The following is a 24627-nucleotide window of genomic DNA, read 5'->3' as shown; positions in this document are numbered from 1 at the left end:
AGAGGGAAAACGAAAGAGAGAGAGAGAGAGAAGGAAAAGTCTCGTTTTCGAAAAATAGCTCAATTTTGAGAGTCGGGATCCGAGCACGGGGCACAGTAGTCTTTTGAAAAAATTCCCTCCGACACTATCGGGAAGTTGGCCGGCGAAGATCACGAGTTTCCACACCCTTTCTGTGTTCCTACGATCGCGCCACCCCCGCCGCACCATCCACCACCACCAACAACGCCACCAACACCACCACCATCCTTCTCAAGTGGAATTGGCGGTGTTGAGCGTCGCGCAAGGTATCCGAGGAGAGTAGACCTTAAGTCGGACGGCCTTAAGGGCGTGTTTCCCCTGTCTACCGTGGACGAGTTGAGTGATAAATCGATTTACGTCCTGGCCAATGAGGGTTGAAAGTGGCGCTTTCTGATTGGCCCGTTCTCAGACCACTCCCCCTTCGTTAATAAAGGTTTCTGGGCGAAAGCCGGTTTCACCGTACCGCAATTTTTGTCCAAGGATCTTTGCTCCAACTCGGCGAGCGAAAGGATCTTGAAACTTTGCTTTCCAGAACTTTGGCCGGGGGTTAAATTTTAATCATTTGTTTCGCATCTTTTTCCTCTTTCCGACCAACGCGATTCGTTCGAAAAAAAATTGCAACGAGGCAATTTCAAAATTCGATCGATCGATACACCAATTTGACTAACTGGGCTCTAACCGATATGTCTGACAAAAAAGGAAAAAGAGAAAATCTCGATCCACCATCGTCTGTCGTCGATCCATCCGAGAGAAACGATACGATACGAGAATCGTTTCGTCGGAAAATAATTGGCAATGAAATTTGGCGGGGAGGACTCGAACGAACCGATACGATTCTCCCGAGAGTACGGGATCGGTTCAGAGTCACGGTCATCGCGTTGGTTGCGAGCGTATCCACGGTTGGGGAAAAAAGGGAAAAAAAAGAAAAAAACGTGCGGGGTATCGAGCACGGCGCGTACCCGTTCTCGCGAGTTAGGAAGAAACGTGGTGTCCTGACGGGCCAAGTTCGGGAAGCTCGAGGATCGAGGTCTTTTCAGGCTGTGGTAAACCGGTCTGTCGTAGGCGTAGCCGGTTGAGGCGTTGACATCGGTAGACCCCACCTTCTCGTTGGTAACTAGGGCTATGTCTACCCGGCTGGCCGTCTCAAAAAACCGACCAATCCGCGATGCGAGACGGCCACTGTCGGCGCGTAAAGTAGCGGAGGCGCCTTTGTTGCGAGGGGTCGACGAGTGTTGAAAAGAAGGGCCGAGAGTGGGGTTGTGTACGCGTCGGGTAGAAAGGGAGGCAGGCGGTGACGAAGGGGAAGGGATCGTGGCTCGTTGAAAGGAGAGAGTGGATACGGTGTGGGAGAGAGAGAGCGGGAGGGGGGGAGGGGGAATGCGACGTCGGAGGGGGTGTGTGGGTCGGGTAAACGCCACCCTCCGCGAGAGGGTGTGAGTGTGTGCGGGTACGTGTACGGGTGCACAGCCGCCCCCGGGGGTTTCCCTTCTTCGTTGGCTGGCGCGCAGTCGAGCAACCCTGTGCTGCTCGCCAGCTCAGTTGCCCACCGCCGCGACGACGACACGGTTGCGCCACTACGACACTCGGACGTTGCCGTAACCGGGGCTAGCCCGAGAGTAAACACGTTGCTCCTCTTATCTTGAAGCCGCGTTATTGCGAGTTTGCTTCGAGTCCGGTCGAGTTTCGAGATACCGATAGATAGGGAGGGAGAGAGAGGGAGAGAGAAAGAGAGAGAGAGTGAGGGAGGAAGAGAGAGAGAGAGAGAGAGAGAGAAAAAGAGAGGAAGAACACGACCACCGATGGGAGTTTAGTATCGTATACTACATGGGTCCGATCTTTGACTAGCTGTGGTGGTGCTGTCAGTGTTATTTGACTGTACGGTGAAGCCGAATCCTCGCGATTTGACCAGTGTGCACGAGTTGTCGAGGAGAGGAGAGGAAAGGGAGAGAGGAAGAGGAGACTCGGGGTAAAAGTGTGAGAGATCGGGGGAGAAAAGAATGGAAAAGGAATCGGGAACGGACGTTGGACGTTGCTCTTGATCTCTGTCCTAGGGATATTGGCCGTCTCGTTGATCGTCCGCTCGTTTTTTTTTTTTTCGTCTCGTATGAGATACCGGCGGAAGAGTGGCCGGTGCACGAGTGCCTTTCCCGTTGAGCGAGGGAATATAGCGGAGGCGGAGGAAGAACTCTGTTGTCCTTGAAATTCGATCCCCGCGCGAGGAGAATGAAAGAAAGAAGCGGTTCCACGAATTTCCATGCGCATCGTTGAGGTCGAAGGAGAGTTTTGTTCGAGGAGCGATGAATGAATGAAACCCGTCACCCGTGCTATCTCGAGGTTGAATAGAATTCCTGGACACCGGAGATAAGGCCCTGATTGTCTTTGGACGTGGCTCGGTTAATACTCGAACGAACGAGCGATGAACCCAGGAATCCGTACCTGATCACAACGAAACCGCAATTCAACGAACAGACTTAGGCTGAAAGTGTGAGGTTAAACGCGTAGTTTCTAGACAGAGTAGATGTGTTCAAGTGTGAAACGAAATAATACGAGATAATACGGTCGCGCCGATTACAGGGAGAAGCCGATTCGTTTCACGAGTCGACGCTCGCAGGTTGCCGTCGCTCGCCGCAACTTGCTCCTCAGTTTCTCCGTTCGACGGATCCCCGGCTTCTCCGCCTTTACAACGAAGATAAGTTAAATTTACGTCACTCGTAAACAACCTAGTAATTCTAATACCGATCGACGAACCATCATTTTCCACGGTATCGTCAATGATGGAGATCTATGAAAACACTTAGAACCGGTGACGGGTTCCCCGGTCAGTATCTTGGTTTTATTACAAGTCGAAACTCGTTGTATATTTTAGAAAATCAACCGCTCAATTAGCAAGCCTATCGGAGTAGAGATCGGTTTCCTTTCCTATTCCCGAGTCAAGATAGAGAAATATCGAAAACGATGCGAGTGCTCGACGCAAACCGTCGGATCTCGAGCAAGCGTTATGCCAAGGCCTAGCCTCGTTCTTTTCTATTCGTCCTCGTTCGACCGTAGAAAAAAAGAATCGTTCCACAATTTTTGATCGTCCGTAATCGAACGAGTACAGTTGGAACGAAACCCAACGAATTCAGCCTTTCGAGCTTTTCTCCAACACTCGGAATCTTATAAAAAGAAAGAAAGAAAGAAAGAAAAAAGAAAAAAACAAAAGTTCCTACGAATCGAGCTCGATCTCGATACGAAACAGCAACGAGAAAACAACTATTCGAAACTATTTGCTCGAATAGCTGGCCAGACAGAGAAACAACGATCTTCTTGAAACTTGAAACTTTCAACGAGTGAACGCTCAACATGCGCCATTGACCAGGGGAAGATTGGACAGAAGGAAAAAGCGCGAAGAAGGATCTCGATCGTTACGGCCGCGATATTAAACGATAAATCTCTATTAAAGGAAATAATGCCGTTTTGAGACGCGATAACGATCGGTGAGAATCGCAAAGATGCCGCAGCGATCGCCGTTCGCGATCCAGGAGCTGCTGGGGCTGAACGGTACCGGAAACGGAAGCGGTACCGATCGCGGCTCGCCCCAAGGATCACCGCCGGCCGGCGTCTCGGCCGTTTCTTACGCGCCCACGGCGCCTCATCACAAGCTATGGGACTACATGCCTAGCCTGACCAATCATCTGGGCAATCTGGGGAATCTTGGGAATCTGGGCAACCTCACGGCCTCGCGGATGGCCTATCTGAATGCGCAGGCGGCCGTCGCCGCTGCCTTCCTGCCGCCGCCCCACCCCCACCCCGCGCACCACGTACCGCATCATCAGGTACATCAACCGGGACAACTTCCGGCCTCACCGGCCGGTGTCAACGTGCATCCGGGTGCACACGCGCAGCATGTACTTCCGGGTACCGCAGTCACCGCGAACCATCATCAGCACAGTCCGAGTCAGCACACGCCACCCCATGGTGAGTTATCATCCTTAATATCATCCTTTCTTTCGCCGCGCTTGCATCTCTGGATTCAACGTTCCATGTAAACGTGCCAACGCCATATGTAAATCGGTCGCGAGAAATTTACTCGAGCTAATTTAGTTAATTAATTTCGAAATGAGCTTAATTTAGTGTTTCGAATGGAAGATACGGATCAAGTTCTTACGGATAATCCTAACATTTACGTACACGGATGATCGTTTACACAACGCAACGTTTGATTCGTCGATTTTTCAATAGCGTCTACTTTAGAACTTTGGACGTTAGATCTAAAGAGCGAAACGGTGTATATTTGGCCTGCGTTGATTCGTTGAAAGGTTGGTCGTCGAGTTTCACTCTTATTTTCCAAAAATTATGCATGCTTTGTGTACTTATATGCGTATGCTGTACAAAATTTATTTAACGCGTCTTAGATGCGTATGATCGATTACATTTGCGTCCCTGTCATTTGAAAAATATCAGGAAAAATAATTTACAGGCAACGACAATTACCCCGATTAATGAATTTCCCCGTCGTTCAAACGTTTCGTTAAGATTAAATTGTTGTATCGTTAATATCCGGGTGGCCAGCCGGCTCCCTATTAACGATCCCTTAGAAGAAAACTATAACGGGAAAATGGCTCCGTCGCGAATTTCTTATTCCAGCTCGTTCCTTCCAACGAACCTGGACCGGCGGAACAACATCGAGCCGCGTGGCGAGCGTTAATGCGTCATTATCATTAAAACTTGCCCCGTTTATTTATAGATGACGATTAAGATGACATTGTTTCCATCAAATCGTTCCGCTCGCGAGCCCGTGCCCCATTGTACTTGGACAATTATAACCGTACCATTTATTCCACGAATGGAACCTCTAACTGTTTCATTTTCGTTCGGGCAAGGGAAGGGGGAGGCGGGGAGGGGAGGAGGGGCGGGCAAGGGAACGAAGAATTGATAATTAATTTTACACAACAACCGTGCGCGTATTGTGACCGGGTAACAAGCGACCACTTCATTCAATCTTAACACCTACGTTCGTTAAGACCTACATCTTGGCCGAGGGTACAAGGCGGTAGATCCCCGTTCAAGGAACAAGGATCTCGAGACCGCCGGCGTCGTTACATCACGCCTCTCTCTTTACCTAGACGCGAATTTTTACAATAATAGTGACCCGAACTTTTGAACGGAAGAGGAGACGCGTTGTGAACGCGTTCCGCCACGCCGCTATACAAACCGCACTTCCTTTTACAACACGGTTGCTCCTTACACCGGGGTGTACGCGGAAGAAAAAGAACACCGAGAAACCAATTAAAAAACCCGCGGTGCCTCGATTCCCGCTCCCATTGATCCCCCCCTCCTCCGTTCACTAACTGTTAACGAACGTTTGCAACCGATTCATTCTTCATCGCCATCATCGATACGTCGACGTCGTAATAAAGCATTGATCGGCAATCAGGGGGATTGCTTTTCAACCTTTAGACAAGGATGAACCCTCACGTGTCGGTTGAAGTAAATTAATAGGCGTATCGTCGTCCCACCGTGAAACGAGCACTTAACGTGCCACTTACGGATATCATTTAACAGAGAGCCACTCAAGATCGTGTTACCGAAAATCGACGAGGCGACTTTCCTCGTCGTGTATCCGAATAGAGAATTCTCTCTCTCTCTCCCTGTCTATTGTAGTTTGCCAGTTTTCGCCTATTTTTGGGAAAAAGGAACAGCTGACCAAGGCTTCACGCCCCTAAATGAAATCATTACGTCGATTTTGCGTACAAACAAGTCGAGTTTGCTTGACCAGCAGCTGTCTGATATCCACTCTAAATTGGTTGTACGAATTGTATCGGGAATCTGCTTGAGAATTGAAATTTTCGCGAACGTGGAAGAAAGGTAGATTTGAGATTGTTGGAACGGCAAAGAAATCGGTCGCTGTTTTACGGGGGATCAACGTCAGATACGTTAGATGAGCCGGAGAGAAAGAATAAGGCAAAGAAAGAGGGGTGAGTGCCGGGGTGAGTGCACTGTGGGAATTGAATATTTTTGTCAGAATAATCCCCAACGTTATGAATAATTAGTGGTATAATGAGTTGAGTGTTGGGCAGACCTGCAATGTCTCACCAAAACACAAAGAACCTCGACAAAACGTAAAAATGGCCGCACTCGAGCAAACTGTTCTCAACTTGCACGGATGAAGCTTCAGAGTTTCGTTTATGTAAGATTTTTTTCCCCCCCTTCTCTTTTAATTATTACACAGTCGCTAGTTTTTAAAAATACTCGTGTTCGTGTATGGAATCATTTGAGAAGAGACTTTGAGAAGAATTAATTAGGTTCGTTATTCGGTTAAGAAGAAGAAGTTGTACGTATAAGATCCATCTTCGAATAATTTAGTAAAGTAGAAATAGAAATTTTGATAAATGTAAAAGAAGAATATAGAATCGGATAAATGGGATAAAATTTTTTCGTCAAAATGGTATCGCGATAATAAACAACGATGGTCGGAGCAGCGAGTAAATTTTATCCGTATAACGAATTTTTTGAGAACGATTTTCGGGTGTCGGGTTCCCGGTGCAGCACAAAGGATCTGCCCTTCCATTCAAACGTCACTCTAGCACCTCGTCTTACAGTACGCATTTATTTGGCGCACTTCATTCGTTCCTTTTTGTCTTAAATCTTGGCCAGACTTAAAGACGAGAGCACAGACCGGGCAACCGCTCGATTTCCACCCGATAATAATTATATCGATCGTCGTGAGATCGATTACGCCAAACGAAAATCTCGCGTCGCGTTCAATAACCCTGGTCGATCAACGATCCTTTGTTCCCCTGATTCTGATAGATTCTCTGGAATACGAAAAAAATTCCTGGTAAGAATATTGGAAGAATATTGTTGAGCGACGGGAATTCAAAATTTCGACGGAAAGAAAAATGTACGCGATAGCAAATAAAAGATGTGTCTTCTTCGGGAACGAAACTTTCGCTCTCTCGAATCTTTAATTCTCTCATTATTCGAAAACGCACGGTATTTGAGGAGTAGAAGGATTTCCAGTGAGAAGCGCGTTGGCACGCGTGGAGAGAAATTGCAATAGATTGACTAGAAGAAAATTGGTAACACGCAGGTATACTGGGGTGTAGGTATATAAGGATTAAATAGGCGATAGTGAGGAGGCGACGAATGTTCGGGGATGGTAAATGGCGTATGATCGATTCGCTTGGCACCAGCGCGTTAATCGGTGGTGGTGAGAAGGAAGGGGGGGTCGGAATGCGGGAACTGTGCGGATCGCATTGTCTAAAAATTCCGAGATTCGCGCCGGTTCGCGTCGAGGCTTTGCCTTTCCACCGGCTTGTACACCAACTCGTCTCTCCTCCTCGCTCCGCTTTTTTCGGTTCGTTTGAAGTTGGCAATCAACTAGATTGCCTATCAACGCCTGAGAAGTCTCCTTGCGCACTCCCGTCGGTCCACTCCTTTTCTTGCTCCCGCACACTCTCTCTTCCTCCGTCTCCCTCTCCCTCTCTATCGCACCCTCACACACGGCCACGCGACAACGTTGTTCTTCCTTTATTCCCTCCACGCCGCGCGCTCCTCCGCGCCGATCTTGCGCGCTTTCGCCGCGGCGCCGCCTCGATTCTTCTTCCTTCCCCATTTTACCTCTTTCTTCCACTTTCTTCCGCCCCTCCTTATCTCGCGCCCTGCCTCCTTTATCCTTCCTCTTTTCTCTTCCTTTCTTCTTTTTCTCACGCTTGATATCGTCCTGGTAACACATCTCCGCGAAACGATTCCGCAAAACGTGGCGCAATCGGCCCTCCATTGTTCCCGCGTACCCCTTTCATCCGAGGGACTGGGAAAAGTGTGCCGAGTCTCTGCACCGAATTCTCGTTCCGAGGATTCCCCCGTTGTAATCGTTGACCCGTTATTTTGAGTACCGTTCGATAAATTGGAACAGGAAAATTCGATGGGATCGAATGGAATCGAATGGAACGGAATCGAGTGACTCGGTTGGGGAGAAAGAAAGAAAGGAAGGAAGGAAGGAAGAGGAGGAGGAGGAGAGAGAAGGAAGGAAAGAAAGGAGTGAATTGGCGGGTTGATTCGTCACGCCTCTGACGGAATGGCTTCTGACGGAAAGTCGAGGAACGAGTGGAAAAAAAGGGAGAAACACCCGGCCATCGGAGGGCTTGGAGGAGTAGGAGGGGGTGGGGGCGGGTGGCGATGGTGGAAGCACGGATAAGGGGTGCGGCCTGTAGGCGCAGGTCGATACTGATTAGTACTTCAAAGCGGCTTGAACGCGAGCCCCACGCGCTCCACCATCGACGAGGTGGATTTGTGACAAAGCAAGCGCCGCCACTCGAGCAAAAAATCTTGAACAAATTAGCGGATTATGAATCCGACTGGCTTTGTTTCCAGGAAAGTGGTTGCAGACACGTATAAGAGACTCGCGACACGAATACGTAGCGAGACCCTCTCCTCCTCCTCCTCTATTTTTCATCGCGTTTCGCGCTCCTCTTTCCTACGTATACGTGCGGCCGATTTTGCGCGATCACGTGTGCGTAAGAGCCGCTGCAATTCAAATTAGCCCACTAGGCTACACCTCTCTTCAAACCGATACGCGCGGTCGAGATGGGAGCCGTGAACGGTTTTGCTTCTTCGACGCTTCTTCCTCCACGCGACGCCTCTTCGAACCGCTATTGGAATATATTCGGATCCTTCGTTCCACCCTTCTTCTTATCCGTCAACTTGCGACCCGAAACAACAGATATCCGAGGCTGTCGATCTCGATGTTAGTTCGCGCCCAAGGAAAATAGAGGGAGAGTTGAAATTTCAGGATGATCGATTCGTATCGAAGGGATGAGGAGGGGAGAGGGTGGAAAAAAGTAGACTCGCTAGCTCGTTCAGTGGCTTATGCAACTGCGAATGCAAATTAAACGAAATTAAACAGTTAATTAAAGTAGCGGCACCCCCTCCCTCCCCCGGAGAGAAGTTAATTGAGATTCTTGGGAGATTTGTCGCGCGGAATGTCTTAATTTAGTCCCTTAAGCGCCCTAACTCGCCTTAACAACTTAGAATAATTGGATAACACTGCCAGGGCGTGCTCACCGTCACAAGTAGGAAAATTCAGTCTCTCGTCCCCGAGAGGCTTCTTTCTCTTTTTCTTCTTCTTCTTATTTTTCTCCCCACTTTTCTTTCGTTTTTCTTTCCTTCTTCCTTTCTTTTTCTTTTTTTTATTACTTTCTGATTAACGTATCATCACCACGTTCCATGTCTATACTCGATCGCGACGATATTTCTTGCATATTCTTATTCCTCGTTCCTCGCCCTCCACTCGTGCAAATTATTAATCGTCTCGGAAAAGTTGGTTTCAACGCGATAGAAATATCTATAATACGATGATCGTTGGTTCGTGCGAAAAAGCGAATTCTCATTTTCCCATCGATCGAACGACCACAAATTTCCCTGATTCGGTCAGAAACGAGTTTATCTCATTACACTCTGGCCGCGGTGTCAATCATACGACTCTCCCCCGTCTAATCGTGTAATCCGCTCGAACAAACCAATCCGGGAATCCGAGGAAAATCTCTCCTCCCCTCCTATACTTCTCGCCTGATTACCCGCGGAAAATACGAAATGGCTATTCGATACAAATCCAAAAGTAGTCCGTTCCATCGTCATGCTATTATCCACCGTTCGACGAGCGCGAAAATGAAATTACGAAAGAAATTCTTCCTTTTCCTCTTTTTCTATCACTATTAATTAGATTCTGCCGATTCTCCGTTCCTTTCTCCCCTCTTCTCGCGTCGAAAAATTGAATGGAAGAAACACTTTACATTCGTACTTTATGGTCGATCGACGAACGATTTTCAACGCAAGAATCTACGAAGCGACACTCGCAACGACTCGACGACCGAGCAGGAAATCCCCCAATTCGACTCCGTTACTTTAATTATTTAATTTCGCGGCAAGTTGCATCGGCCTCCTCCACGTTCGATGGAAAATCCGGGAACGGGATTATCGACGGACAAACGGTATCGATCTACCACCCCACCGTACAAAGTCATGCGCGCTAACAGGCCGGGTAAGCATGTTTCACCATACCGTAAACTCGGAGGCATTATTCGAAGGTGTGCGCGTACGTGCGTGTATGTACGTACCGCGATGGCAGGCGACTATCAATCGGCCTTTTCGCGGCTGCTACTCACCTCGTAAATTTTCACCCTTTGACACGCGCCTAATACGGAGCCCCTCCGGGGGTCTGCAGACGAGGTCTCGCTCGAGCCGGCAATACTGCGTCGGCCGACGTGGCTGTCTAACCCCTCGGGAGTTGCGGGACGTTAATGAAATAACACGGGAATTAGTCTCGGACATTACCGGCAAACTATGTCCATTACCCGTGAACGCGTACCACCACTTTGTCTCCAACTTTCTGCTCGATATTCCTCGCGTCGTTCCATCCATTTCGGTTCGTGCCGATCGTGGCCACCGAGCCACGCACGCGGTGGGCTTAATCGTTGATTAATCGTATTCTCGATCTGTCGATGGGATTCGAGGTATGGGAGGGGGTTGCTCGATCGATGCGCGGCCTCCTCCTCCGCGCCAAATTAAAGGAAATTGAAGGTAATTGTAGTTATCGAGGATCAGTCGCGAAGTGGTTAGGCGGACTCCGGTTAGTCGGAGACCGGATCATGCGATATCGAACGCTAATCACCGGTGGTTAACGCGTCGAAGGTTAGCGGGGAGTTAAAGCGCGAGGTGTGTGCATATACATGACTGGGTCAAAGTAATTGAAAATACCGTGCGGGTTTACGTGCGAGGTACGAGTCGATTACGCGAGCCTCGTCTCTATGCCGCATCACGTCCCTTTCCTCCACGTGCACGTAACTAATTTCACACTCCGGGCGAAAAGTAGGAGGCGGGTACGGAGACTCGTCAACGAGGCTCTTTTGTCCCCGCCTAGGTCCCTTCAAGAATTCTAGTGTAAATCCCGCCACGTCACTCGGTTCTTTGTAATTCTTCTTTGCTTTCTACCTTTGCTTCGGCCACACCACCACGAGGGAAAGCGGCTGTTACGGGTAACAGTTAAATATTCGGAACAACGGAGACCGCTAATTGCTATCTTCTTCAAAATCGTGCACGCGTGCAGAGTCGCGCGCATCTTTAAGGGGAAGGAGAATTTTCCAGCGGATGAGAGGAGTTGAAGCGCCGATCGGTTGACCTCGAAACGAAAGAATAAAATGGTGGTTGAAGGGACTTAACGTATCGCGTCTCTCGATTCGTGCGTAAACGCACGAGGATCGTCGTGTATATACATCGTGTGTACACGACGTTGGATCGTTGATGCATGTATATAGATTATTACATATATACATATATATAATATATATACATATATATACCGGTGTTAGCGTGTAACCGGGCTTTCAAGCGAACGACCGTAAGTCGCTCAAATTGGTATGGATTTCCAGTCCAACACCTCGATTGTCCCCAGTGAAGAGTGCTTCGCGAGCATACATGAATTCACGCCTCAAACACACGCGCGCGGCCGTAGTCCTCCGCTTTCCCTCCCTCCGTCTCTCTTCCTCTTCCCCGATCCCTCACCCTCTCTCACTCAGCCAACGTCAACCCCGTGCTTTCTCCTCTCGCTCTTTCGCCCGTTCCCGGGAATCGGTTTCGCTTTCTCGCACCGAGAGGAGTCGCGAGCGAAATCTTACCGCTATGAATGGGCAACGGGAACACGCGAGTTTCATACGCGTGTGGACGCGTGTACGTGCACGTAGCGGCGGCAGCCACGAGGAGTCTTGATTGCGTGCCGGTGAATGCGTTTCCACCCGTTCTCTCTAAGTAGCAGCTCATTCCGCGATGCTTGCTCTCGCGACTTGGAAAACGAAGGTAGCTTCTCGTGGTTCAGCCTCTTCGAGCCTACGAGTGCGTGCGTGCGTGCGTGCGTGCGTGCGATTCTGCGCTTCACACGCACACACACAAACGCTGCCCGTCTTTCTCGCCCCCGTCCAACGGCGAATCTCGCGATAGAGTTTATATTTTTAGCTCCCGTCGACACGCTCTTTTCACAGCCCGGCGTGGATACTTCTCCTCCTTCTCCTTTTTTGCTATTTACGCCGGTAATTATTTGTCGTTCAGTTGGCGAGCCCGATTACCGAGTGCTCGTTATCTGGAGCATCGAGAAACGCAACGGGCAACTCGTGCTCGCGAGGGCTAATTACTCGTCTCGTCGCCCGTTTCGTTCAGTTTGGATATCGCGTCCGTCGTGGTAATAGTCGGTCGGTGGCCCGTGAGAATTTCTCGACGGGAATGGAATAGCGGTGAGAGGAATTAAAAAAAGGAAAGGAAAGAAAGAAGGAAAACGAAGGAGTTTGAGCACGACTCGACTCGACTCGTCGGGGAGAGGAAATTGAACGCGGTGCGTGTTCGAGCCGCGCGTTTCGAAGGAAGGAAGGAAGGAAGGGCGAGGGAAACGTTCGGTTTCGGGGGAAAGAAAGAGGGCCTGCGAAGGAGGAGGGATGGACGTCTCTTTGAAGGAGTAACCACAAATCCTAGTATAATACTAATAGGCCCATAATAGAGTCAATAGGGCTTAGCCGCGCGACGACAATGAGATCCTGTCAAAATACAGTCGGGTAACACGAGACCTAGGAAGTGGATTTTTCTCAATGGAGGCCCCTGTCTTGTCACCGGTGGCGCGGGCCGTGCCGCGCATTGTCGTTTTCGAAAAATCCGAAACCTTCCAGCAGCGCGCGCGATTGGGGTTTAAGTTTCACCGGTGAGCACGGGATTCCGTGAAAGAAGGAACGAACGCAGGAAAACCGGGATAATACCGGAATATAATGGCCGGTGACACGCGTTCCTTCCATACTTTCAAGTGAACAATCATCGCTCTATCGCGATCCTTGCTTCCCTTAAACGTATCCCCGTTCGATTTTCAACGATCGTCCCTTTAAAACGTCGCCTTTATACCTAATCTCTCTCTTATACATTTATAAAATTTCGAAATCGATATAAGCGAATTCGCTGGGACGAAGGACTATTAAAATTATAACATCCAAGTATGGAAGCATCAACGAATCCGTGCTCCACATTCGCCATGGTCTCTCTCTCTCTCTCTCTCTCTCTCTCCTCGACTTCTAAGGCTTGTTAAGTGTTCCGACGTTGGAGCATACTTTTCTGGGTTAATTTATCAAACAAACGCGCAAACTCGGCACAAGCTCGGCATCCCCATTTTAAGACGGCGGCTCGTTAAAGTCGTTTGAGGGTGGAGTTCCGCCGCCCCCGGTGGCCGCCAGCCACCACGTAACTACCACGGCTGCAACGTCGGTGTCGAGGCGGCAGCCACCACCGTTACCACCGTTACACCCGCTCTCAAACCCGTGTTCCTGAAACGCGAACTTTCCCTTCCTGTCCCTCTCTCCCCTCCCCTCTCCCTCTCTTTATCGCTCCGTCGACCGGAGGCAACCAGCCCTAACCTTCTTAGGAACGCGGGAATCTTTTTCAACCCCTGTTTTTCACAGCCTGCGAGCCGTCCGCGCCAACGACGTGGGAACGACGACTTTATTAGAAAATGGCCGTGGCGAGAATACGTCTTAATACGTTGGAAACTTGTTTTCTCGTGGTGAAAAGGATATCCACGTTCGCGCGACCTTTTGGAAAGTGGAAAAGCGCGACGGTTTCGTCGGCCGGTGGTACGCGTCGACAAAGTGAATCAGAATCTCGGCGCGCGATTTAACGGGCGGATTTTGTTCTCCCGTGGCGCGCGCTGGGCAATTAAATCCGCGGCTACACTAACGAGTGAAATCCGACGAGCGAGCGACGAACCAACGCGAACGCCTGCGCCCGCCAAGGATCGCGCGCTTTTCAAAATTGCCTTTAATTACGAATATAGCTGTTGTGGTCTCGACACCGAGCCTCCCGTCGTCGGGATACTTGTCACTCGTTAAACGGCAAATTATGGAAACGCAATAATTAAGATCGCACGCGTTTTCCCACTACGGTATAATACGCTCTACCACCACCGCCGTCAGTCCAGTCTTTCGTCCAGTCTTTTATTGCCGTCGATCAAACTTCTAATCGCGAGATCTAACCGGCGATGGAACATTCGACTTTGGGTTAAAATTAGAGCTAAACTCATCTGATATTAATAACAAGGTAACCTGGATCGTGTCTGGTCCCATGTGGAATAGATCGTTGTGTTCTTTCTTTCCTTTTTTTTTTTGTAACGAGATTTTAATTAATTAAATTACAGTTAATTCTGATGGAATCATTAAGGGTAACGCATTCGAGTCGACTGATATGTGTGTTTACGCGCGTGTGTGTGTGTGTGTGTCTCCCTCTCTCTCTCTGGATCCCAAAGGCCATTGAGATCGGATGAAAAATGTCTTACTAGGCGCTAATGAAATAATTGTCGGGTTAATTTCGCGATGTCGTTAATCAGGGTCGAGCGTCGAGGCAGCGGAGTACGCCGCCCTTTCGAACTGCGTTCTACAGAATTCTGGTTAATTTTTAAATGAAATTTCATTTCGCGAATACTTAGCCGCAATACGTTCGCGTTATCTTTTATTTTCTCTCTCTCTTTTTCTCGGTTTTAGAATCTTTCGTATATATATACTAATGGATTGTAATTATATGATGAATATTTTTCCACGATAATTTGTGTAACCTGAAATATTATTCACCGACTAAATTTTTCTCGTCTCGAATAAATTTTGAATACATAACTCTGCTCTGTACAGGGCAATTTCAATAGGCCGTATTTTTACGAGATACGAAATCATATTATTGCGGCTGTATTCTTATAACTGATATGGAAAAATCAAAAGATTTATCCGTATTCGTATCTTATTCGCGTAAACCATTATTCAAATTTAGCATAGTTAGTGGCATTGCCTGTATCCGTCGATGTATACGCGTAGTCCGTTTATCTTGAATCGCATAGTGGAGATTAATTATCTATTGTATCGTATATATCGGCTTCAAAAGCATTGAACTAGAATTATACCTACTCGTTTAATTTAAAGAGCGCGCGTACGTATCTGATTAAATGATGAACTGATCTTACGCGTAAACGTTGACGAAACGTTTTTTTGCAAACAGAAATACACGAATGTTAAATTTATCTTGCACCATTCATAAAAGTATGCAATTTTTGTTGTTGCAGGTTTCTCCCAGTCGAAGAGCTCGTTCTCAAACACAAGCCCAGGTAAGCTTTTTTTTGTTGAAATACCTCGAAAATACGCGTCATTGAAACGATATCTTTGAATCCTCGTCTCAGCTCCGCGAGCTTCCAAATAACCGGGGGAAGAAACTCGGTGCTCTGTCCATTTTCACCGAGAGATCATTTTTCAGAATTTCACGAGGCGAATCCATAAAGACGCGCAAACGACCGTGCAGAGGTTATGACGCTTTTTCGCTCGAGTTATTCGCCGCGCTCCACTCTTGCCACCGCATCTAACCCAGCTCGATATTTATCAGGAGTCTTGATGCACTCGCAAAACAAACGCTTGCCTCGTGAATGGGGTGTTCGAAATCCACGATTTCGTTTTGAATCGTGGAAATTGAGAAACGTGCTTACGTAATTCCTCGTCGAAATTTCGTCCCTTTCGAAATTTACGAGACGAAAAAAAAAAAAAAGAAAAAGTGTTGAGAGCACGATGGCTTGCAAATTAGAATACGATAGTAACGAGCATCTTGATCGTGATGACAGGGGTACATCGCTCATACGATGACGTCATATGGAAGACGGAAAGGACGAGCGGGAAAACTGATTACGTATTCATGCCTGCGATGATTCCGATTTTTCCGAGCCATTAAGCCCCGCTCCCTTAACCCGCAGAACGATGTCGCTCGAAACAAGAGACGACAGGTTGAAAATCATCATCTCCTTGGACCGTATCGTAAACGGGGCCCTGTTTCGACACGTCGTCGCGCGTATTCTTTCCCCGTGACTCAACATCCGTCCTCGGTTGGAGGATACGTAAATGGTGCACGATTCTCAGGTACGAGCAATCGTAAATAATTTCCCAATCGACCCTTATATTAAATTTCTTGTCAAAATATTTCGAGAAATCGGGGAGCCCCGCCACACCCTCCCCTATTCGAGCGCTAATCGGTAACGGGATACTTTCTTTTCTCCCAGAAACTTGATTCTATCTCCACGCCTACCGTTAAAAATCTAAATCGTTGCTCAAAGAGCAACGATTCCATTCTATTCTATTGGAACCTCTTCTTTCTCCGCAAAAGACCCGCGAGATACCGGTTCAATTACATCGAATACTTACCTTACCTTACCTTACCTTCGTTTCTCTCGAGGTAACGACAAAAACTCGAACAGGGGAATGCAAAGAATATATATATATGTATGTATGGAAATAAGGGAAAAAGAATAAAAGGAAAGAGAATCTTCCAATTACGAGAAATATCCTCGTTTCCGTGTTGGAAGTGCGTCGTTAAGACGGCATCCCTGGAAGACAGGGATTTTATTGGCCGGCATTTCCGTTGCGTCAGCGGAACGACGAACGGTTTGCCATCAGGATTACGAAGGATTCCGCAAGGAACGAGAGGGAAAGAGAGAGAGAAGGTTTTCGTAACGAGCAGCTTTCCGACAGAATTGGTTGTTTTAACAACTGCGCGCCACTTTGAGCCCGCCAAGAGGACCCGTGTCGAGGGACCCGTGGAAAAGGATAGGAGCGAGGGGGTTGGAGGGGGATGGAGAAGGAGAGAAAATACGCGGTTTTCGCGAAGACACGGCGCCGAGGTACAAGCCGCTACCGTAATAGTCCAATTTGCCGGCAAAGGAAAATACCGGAGGATTCTGCGAAAGGAGAGAGAGGGAGGGGGAGAGGGAGTGGCGTGGCTTCCGGGCTGGCACTGGCAACGCTCAGAAAAGCCGGGAGACGGAAAATTGGAGACGCGGCGAAACACGGAGCGAGGGAGCCTTTTCGTGGAGGACAGTTTTCGCGAGGATGGCATCTACTTTTCCAACGGTCTTGCTTCGCGATACAACGCCGTGTTAATTACACGAGTGCACGAGTGTAAAATATGATATATATCTTTTTGCGATGGAAAGGAAAAGAGGAAAAAAGAAAGAAGGAAAGAAAGCAAACGTAGTTTCGGACAAACGTAGTTTCCACCGCGTATCGTATCGCGATGGAAATTTATCATGGCGAAGTAAATCGATTTCGCGGGATGAACGGCGCCTAAAGGTCCCTCCCGATACTTTCGTTGCGCAAGCTTGAATAGAAGGGAAGGGAGGGAATGAAAGGGAATTTTCTTTTCGGAATATATTTAATGATAGCTCCAAGTTTGACGGATCGATGTCTTTCGTTTAACGAGGTTTGTTGCAATAAAGAAATAGGAGAGAAGAGGTGTTTCATAAAATGCATTAGACGGATAATTCTTATGGAGACATTCTAAACAAACGATAGAAACTTTGTTTTGGAATTTATTCGAGGCCTCCTCGGATGCTTCTCGGATGATCCATCATCCCGATGTCCGATCTAATCATCTTATTTCCCGATGTAATTTCATCGTTGAACGCCTGACAGCCGGCAAATCGACAAGGAAGGAAATTGAGGAAAGCGAGGAGCTTTCGAAGGGAAACTTATGTTAATATTCTGAAAGGCATCAGGTAGAGCTCAAAGAAACCGAGGAGGAGAAGATTAAAAGAGCGAATGTTCGAGCGTCTTCGTAATCAGAGGAAGAGAAAATGGGAACTTTCTTCGATGTGGATGAACGAAATAAATCTATTAAATTGATGGATACGATACTCGATCGATCGATCGATCAGCTGAAAATAGGTAGAAATAAATATTCGCGCGAAAGCGAATAATAGAAAGAATGGGACGAAAATCAAAGTTGGGAACAAGAAGGGGGAGGGGCAAGGTCTATAGAAAATTGGAGAATATTTTCCGTGGATGGAAAACGATGTGCAGCGAGGCGAAGAGGGAAGCGAAGGTAGTCGATTAATAGAGGCGATACTCGAGTCGACGGCTTTACAGAGATTTTTGTGGTAAAAGGGCTCGATTTCAAAGAGGCGGCACCGATTCAACGCGAACGGTTGTTGACTGTTCGCGAAAATAGTAGGCGCGAGGCTGGCTCGGGATCTCTCGAGCCCCCGCTGGCTATTACGATTGAAGAGTATTTCTCGAGGTGAAATTCCTGGAACGGTCGAACGGAAGGAAAGTTTTCGAAGCAAAGAGGGTCGAAACTCGAACGTGGAGAGGTGGGAAGCGTTTGCGGCCGAATCGCATCGGCATTATACGGGATCATGCTCGCTTCTCCTTTCCATCGGAGGATGGAAGAGCGTGGAGGAACCGTGCGGTTTGTTGTTTCGTAATTAATTGTCGTCACTCGTCGTCGAGTCGAGAAGAAGCGAAAGGAAGCTCGAGGAAACAATTTAGGCGGTGGCGAGAAACTGGTGAAGGGAATGGTGGAAGATTGAAAGAGGGGAGGAGAAAGGAAAGAAAGAGAAAGGAAGGTGGGATCGCGCGAGGGTTAAGCGCGACAAAGGGGTTAACCAACGATTCCTCGATTCGTCGCGTAAGAGATATTCTCCCGTTGAAACGGGTGAGCGGTAAATCGGAGAAACGGGCGCACTTCCTCCTCCGCGGTCCTTTCTTGCTTTTTCTTTCGGTTCACTCTCGTGACCGATTGTACCTATCATAGTGGCTCGAGATGCGCGTGTGTTCCCATACATCTCCTTTCATTCGAGAGACTCGAGAGAAGAGAAGTGGGTGGACGATGCCTGGCTGGGGTGTCGCTAAAGACAGACAAAGAGGGGTGGGTTGAACAGGCGCGAGGGAAAGCGAGAGGGAAAGGACGCGGAGCGGAGCGCAGACGAGGAGAAGAGAGAAAAAGTGAGAAAGCGGTGGCGGTGGTGGAGAGAAGAAGCGGATGGGAAAGGGAGGGAGGATGAAAACGGGGTGTGAGAAAGGTGAAGAGGGAGAGAACGAACGAACGAACGAGCGAACGAGCGAACGAACGAACGAACGAACGAACGAACGAACGAACGAACGAGAAATGGGTGCTGGCGAGGGCTGCCACGTCGGAGGAGGCAACAAAGATATTAATTAAGAATTAACACGCGTACTGAAACCGCCCTTAATTAGTAACAGTCAGTGCCTGGAGCAGCGGTTTGTCTGCGCGAACTTGTAGCACCGGGTGCAGGGTAAACATGGGGAATGAATTGTAATCAAAAAACATGCCACCAGATAACATACTGTTTCGCGAGAAAGAAAAAGAAGAAATAAAATTTATTTAAAAAAAGAAAAAAAAATAATCTGGCTGGGGAAAATGAACGGGAGAGGAAAGAGGAGGAGGGAGAGAGAACGAATTTCCTTCGATCGCGCGCGATCAACGAGCGTGTACGATGATGGCGTTTACGTTGAAACGTTGAAGTTTAGAACGCGAGGACAAAAATAGAGGCGAGCGCGAGTCGCGTGACGAAGGCCAAACGACGTAAAAGAAAAGCCTTCAAACGGTTTTCACTCGTGTCATGAAACATTTGCTTTGATTACGAGCCGGAGCTCATTAGCACCGTAATAACGCGAAACGGGTGGTACACTAGGTAAGGAAAAAACCTTAGAATCGGAGCGTATAATACCGAATGAAAGAAGAAGAATTTCTCCACTTTCGAGCAGAGCACGTGGAAGGATACGTTTTGGATTGACTTATTATCGCGCTCGATCGATAAAAGAAACTTTTTTCTCAACGTTGAGAAAAAGAATCGGACGAGTACGACGTGTCGTTCAGATTTTTCTTCGCGATGATCGATTCTGGCGATGATCGACGAACGAGGTTCCGGACACGAGGCTGGCTCATTTTCAACGAGGGGGCGCATTTAGAGAACGCAGCGCCGCCGGTCGAGAGGGCGTTCTACTTCGAATTTCTCTACCGCTACTTACGTACATTCAGAACGCAATTATGGCGGGGCAGAACGAAACCCTTTCTAATAACCGGTTAAATTCATCTTTCGAATTGAATAACTTAGAGGCGATGAAAGGACGCTTATTTTTAATAGGAAACTCGTTACACGCGTTCTTGCCTCGCGCGAATTTAGTAGTCTCGCTCTCAGTTTTTAGCGAGCCAAAAGCGTTAATACTTTAATACTAACGGCGTGCTCTGAATAGAGGTCATTAGCTTGGCGATCGGCTCGTCGTCTCGACGACAATTTTCTTCGCGGGATTAATAGAATATTTTTTTTTGGCCGCTGAACGGACGAGGAAGTGGCTCTTTATCCTTTCGTCGACGTACCCATTGGCCGGGCCTGGAAACGTAGCCAGGATCGATGCGTAGTGCCTATTGCGTGTGGAGCACGTGAGTTCGTGACGTCATCGACCGGAGGCCATTTTGACTCAGCTGGTCCCGACAAAAAGCGGGACGCCATGTCCTGCGAGCTTGACAATGCAACGAACAATGATCTGTGCGCGCGGCCGTGCACACGTTCCACCAGCACACGGGAATCCGTCACACACCGATTTACACACTGGTACATTTTTGTCAGCGAGGTTAGGCACGGTGGGCAGGCGACGCGTAACGTAGAAATTTCGAACCCTTTCCCGTGCTCCTGTGATCGAACGTATCTATACTATGGAAGGAAAAGTAGTCGGGAAGAATAGAGCATTATTGGCGACGAATGGAGAAGGAAAAATGGAGTGGGAAAAATGGGACGTTGGCTCGTAACTTTGGAAATATTTTGACAGAAATGAGGGGCGTGGTGGTGGTTTAATGGACTGGCAACTATCCAATAGGGTAACGTTTCGACGATCAGAGAAATTTTGTTCTTTCCTCGGGGAGCGAACACACAGGATCTCGTCTCTGTATGTCGGCTCTCCGTGAGAGAGGGTTTTCGGTTTCATTCGGGGCATCACTTTAAAGCGATACAAACTGGCGGACGAATAAATATTATGCGGGTGAAAAATGTGCTTTCGAGAACATCCAGGCATCCTCGACTCCTTGCGGTAGGATTGTGCCGATGAAAAGGGGTTGGGGGTGGCGCGCGAGAGGAGAAGCCCTCTCGCTGCCGTTCGTACAGATACAGTGGCTACATTGTGGGTTTAGAGGCTCATTGTGCGACGCCAACACGGGCATTGTCGTCCTTTTTCGAGGGCCGGAGATTCACACCTTTTCACCGCTTTGCGATTTTCCACGATGGGCGCGTTCCATTGAGCGGAAGAGGGCGAGCCTCGTCCCGTTGGTAGGGATGAAAGATCGGTGGAGGGAAAGGAAAGGGAAAAAAAGAGGTATAGAGAGAGGTATAGAGAGAGAGAGAGAGAGACAGAGAGAAACAGAGACAGAGAACGGATAAGAACTAATGCCAAGGAACACGGAACCGCGTAGGATACTCGCACGAATTTATCACGCGACACGATGGGGTTACACGAGGCGTCTTTCTTTCGACCGACGTCGATGGGTCGGTTGAAATGAGAAAGACAATGGTCGCTGTTTAAAATGGGGTGTTGAGGATGTGAGAGCTCTTCTGGATTAAATTTCTTATGGTTCTACGTTTGAAAGACAGCTTTACCAGTCTTGCCACCGGGTTGTTGACGCGTTCCTTCAATTAAAGAAAGAGATCATCGTACGTTACGTCGATGATGTTACGCCGTGATGCGAACCGCGTCGTAATACAGATTTCCGGCTGAAACCGTTTCGTTGTTGCTTTCATTTCTCGGGTTTCTCTTTATTTCGACGAATAGTGGATGCTTACATAAATGTTAATGGATCCTAAATTTTACCGTTAACACCTCAATCGATGCACGAATCGATATCAGAAGCCATCTTAGCTGCTGCGCGTTCTTCTCCCGTCCGTGGATCCTCTGGAATCCGCTAATTGCACTAATTTCAATAAATTTCCTTCGAGGAGGTGTATTTCCCGGGGTCCTTATGAATTTGTAAGCAAAGAAATTTGAAAGGTTGCCAAGTCTCTCTTCTGGAAGGGACAATTAGACTCTTCTCGTTGACCTTGAGGGGAGTCAACGAGATGGTGAGGACCGATCGTTAAGTTACCTGGTCCCTTCCTTTCCTCGACGTTCTTTGTCACGATTAGACAACTTTCCGCTCCTTCGAATAATGCCTCCATTTACCAATTCAAACTTGCCGCCATACACACGAATATTTAATTTTTTTTCTTTTTTAATTTGCATCCTCTTCGAAAATCTTTCTTCCTCCATTATTCATTCTCTAATTAATTTTTCGTCCTCTATTTTCTATTTTCTCCGACGTGTCGAATCTTTTGTTTCTTTTAATGAGAAATATCGAGTACGAGCCAATCGAGCTTGGTAAAAAGAAAAAAAAGAAAGAAAGAAAGAAAGAAAGAAAAGACGACAGTTTTGCGGCGACAGTGGAGGAGACAGGGCAAAGAGTAGTTTGGTCGAGAAACTAAATTTAGGTCGACATGTGCAGACGTAAGTTTGTCTGGCGCCAAGGAACAAAATATGTAGTTGGGCTACAAAAATATTGGGTTACTTCGAAAACAGTCGGCAGTCAACACTTCCCTGAAGCGTTGCATGTGTTTCAACCCAGCGGACTCGGTTGGCCGTTCGTTGCCGAATCAAAAGGGGGGTATTCCCGAGAGGTTTTCTCCATCGTGAAAAACTTTTTCGTGGCCGATCCGCAGAAAATCCGTTAAATTCGTGTCGTATTATCGATTATCACGTGGAACAAGAAGTGGAACAATTTGTCGCGAGATCGAGGCCGATTCGGCGGACAAACGCAAAATGTGACTCGCTATTGAAGATCTGTGAAGTCTGCACAGCCATGGGACGATTAATTGCGCCATTGAGCGTATCGCATTGCCGGTATTATTGAATCGAGCGTAGCCCGCCACTCGGAGAATAATTATGAAATCATTCACTCGTGGAACAATTTCAAGCCGGAGCTCCGCTTTTCATTTAATTCCCGATGTTTAGTCGTTCTATTTTCAAAGGGTGCTCGCACGCCATTGTTAACTCGTGTCACTGAATCGATTCGAAAGCTTCCTTTATCTCTCCTCACTTTTCCACCTCTAAACAGAAAATTAATAATGTCGATTATTAAAACCGATTATTTAACCGAAAACTCGTTATTTATCCATTCCCGCGTGTCCCATTCCGCGTTTCGTGTCGAAAGAACAACGGATGGAATAAATATTGCAAAATACGAATATTCGTAAATATGCGTTACAAAAAATTGATCGGAGACGAAACACGCGCGTTCCCCGATATAAGCAATATTTTCGTCCAAGAGTGGTGGAACGTTGGAGCTTGGCGCTCTCCAATTATTAGAACCCCAAGCAGTGCTGTAACAAGTTTGCGACCCTCGCGTCTCCATCGAGAACGGATTTGGAAGGGGTTGACTGAAAGCTCGCTTCGTACCCGCTTCCACCGTACATGATCACGCGACTCTTATGAATACCGTAAATTTTACGCGATGTTGCCGACAATTTCGCCCGATCATCAGCATAAAATCCACTATCTCCCCGCTCGCAGCGATATTACCAACCCTCCCTCCCTCCCACTGTCCCCTCCCGCCCATCAAGGCCAGGATTCAACGCGGCTGCGCGGAGGTCGCGGATGAGTCTGCGCCGATCCCGATCCGTCTCGCGTTTGGGAATGGACGCGATTGTGGCCAGTTTTCGGGCGAACAATTATTCAGGCCGTTCGGCCACTTAGTTGGCGCGCGCACCGTTAACGAATGAGTTTTGTCCCATCGTGGCTTCTTTCGCGATTCTCCCTCTAATTAAAATCTACGAGCGTTTCGTTACACGCGTTGATAGTCGCGACTGGAGAGGCGTCGCGAATTAATCCGTCGCATTATTCTCCTCATCCGATCCTCGCCGGAGAAAAAATGGTTTTACGTGGTTGATATCGAAAGAATTTGTGCCCGAGAAATGCGAGAGAAAGGAGAAAAGCAGGAACGAGCATCGAGTTCGTTTCGGCGATCGAAACGCCGTTCGCTTTATGCACGTAACAGCGGGGTTGGATACCGTTGTCCGGGAAAATAAGGCGGGAACGAGGGGCGCGTGGTGGTCCGGTATCGACGTCCCCATACGTCTGGGTCGGAGCAGCCACGATAAATTTTCCACGATGCTGCCGGCAATTTCAGCAGCAGGTCATCGGCGTAAAGTCGATGCTCATTGTAAGCCCCCGGCCTGGTTCACGAGGATGCTGGCAGACAAGAGCACCAGCACCATCGGTGTTGGTGGTGGTGGCGGCGGTGGTGGGTGGACAGGAGGCGGGAGGTGGTTGGCGGAGGGCACGAGAGAGGAGTTAATGGGGACGAACCGTAGAAGTGGCTATAGTCTAGAACCGTGTTAGGGCCAGGGCCATTAAGCTTAATGACATAATGAAGTAAATGGCTGTGCATGCCATGCCACGCCGGAGACTATAGCTTATAACCGCCGGGCCTCCACCCCCGCGCAATATACCGCATGCCAGGAATTCCTGACTTATGCCGCCACTGCCCAGTCGAAAGGGGTAGCCTAGCATGGGGGTCTACCCTCCCTCCATTTCTCTCTTCCCTCATCCGTTTCTACTTCGATCTCTCTTTTCTTTCTCTCTTTCCAACCCTTCCGCCCCGCCGCGGTGAGCTATTCCTCTCCATCCCTCCGAAACTCCTTCTCTCATCGTCGCCTACGTTGCTAGATTACGTAAAGGGTTGCCGTTGCGACGCCAACTGCCCAAT

At 48.3% G+C, this 24627-nt stretch overlaps 1 protein-coding gene across 2 annotated transcripts in view; it reads left to right on the top strand.

The window, feature by feature from the left end:
- Positions 1 to 1442: 1442 nt before the first annotated feature.
- Positions 1443 to 24627, top strand: part of LOC108004330 (visual system homeobox 2-like) — a 53139-nt gene continuing 29954 nt past the window's right edge. The window contains exons 1-2 of one of the 2 annotated variants that reach the window (XM_017067157.3): positions 1443 to 3975; positions 15128 to 15169. In XM_017067157.3, the coding sequence (XP_016922646.1) occupies positions 3510 to 3975; positions 15128 to 15169 (508 nt within the window). In that variant the 5' untranslated portion in view covers positions 1443 to 3509. The remainder of the gene's footprint in view (positions 3976 to 15127; positions 15170 to 24627) is intronic. The other variant, XM_017067174.3, reaches the window with a different exon arrangement.

Source organism: Apis cerana, linkage group LG9, assembly GCF_029169275.1.
Source record: "Apis cerana isolate GH-2021 linkage group LG9, AcerK_1.0, whole genome shotgun sequence".
Classification (NCBI taxonomy): Eukaryota; Metazoa; Arthropoda; class Insecta; order Hymenoptera; family Apidae; genus Apis; species Apis cerana.
The sequence above is the reverse complement of the archived record's forward strand: the minus strand, read 5'-3'. Positions and strand labels throughout refer to the sequence as shown.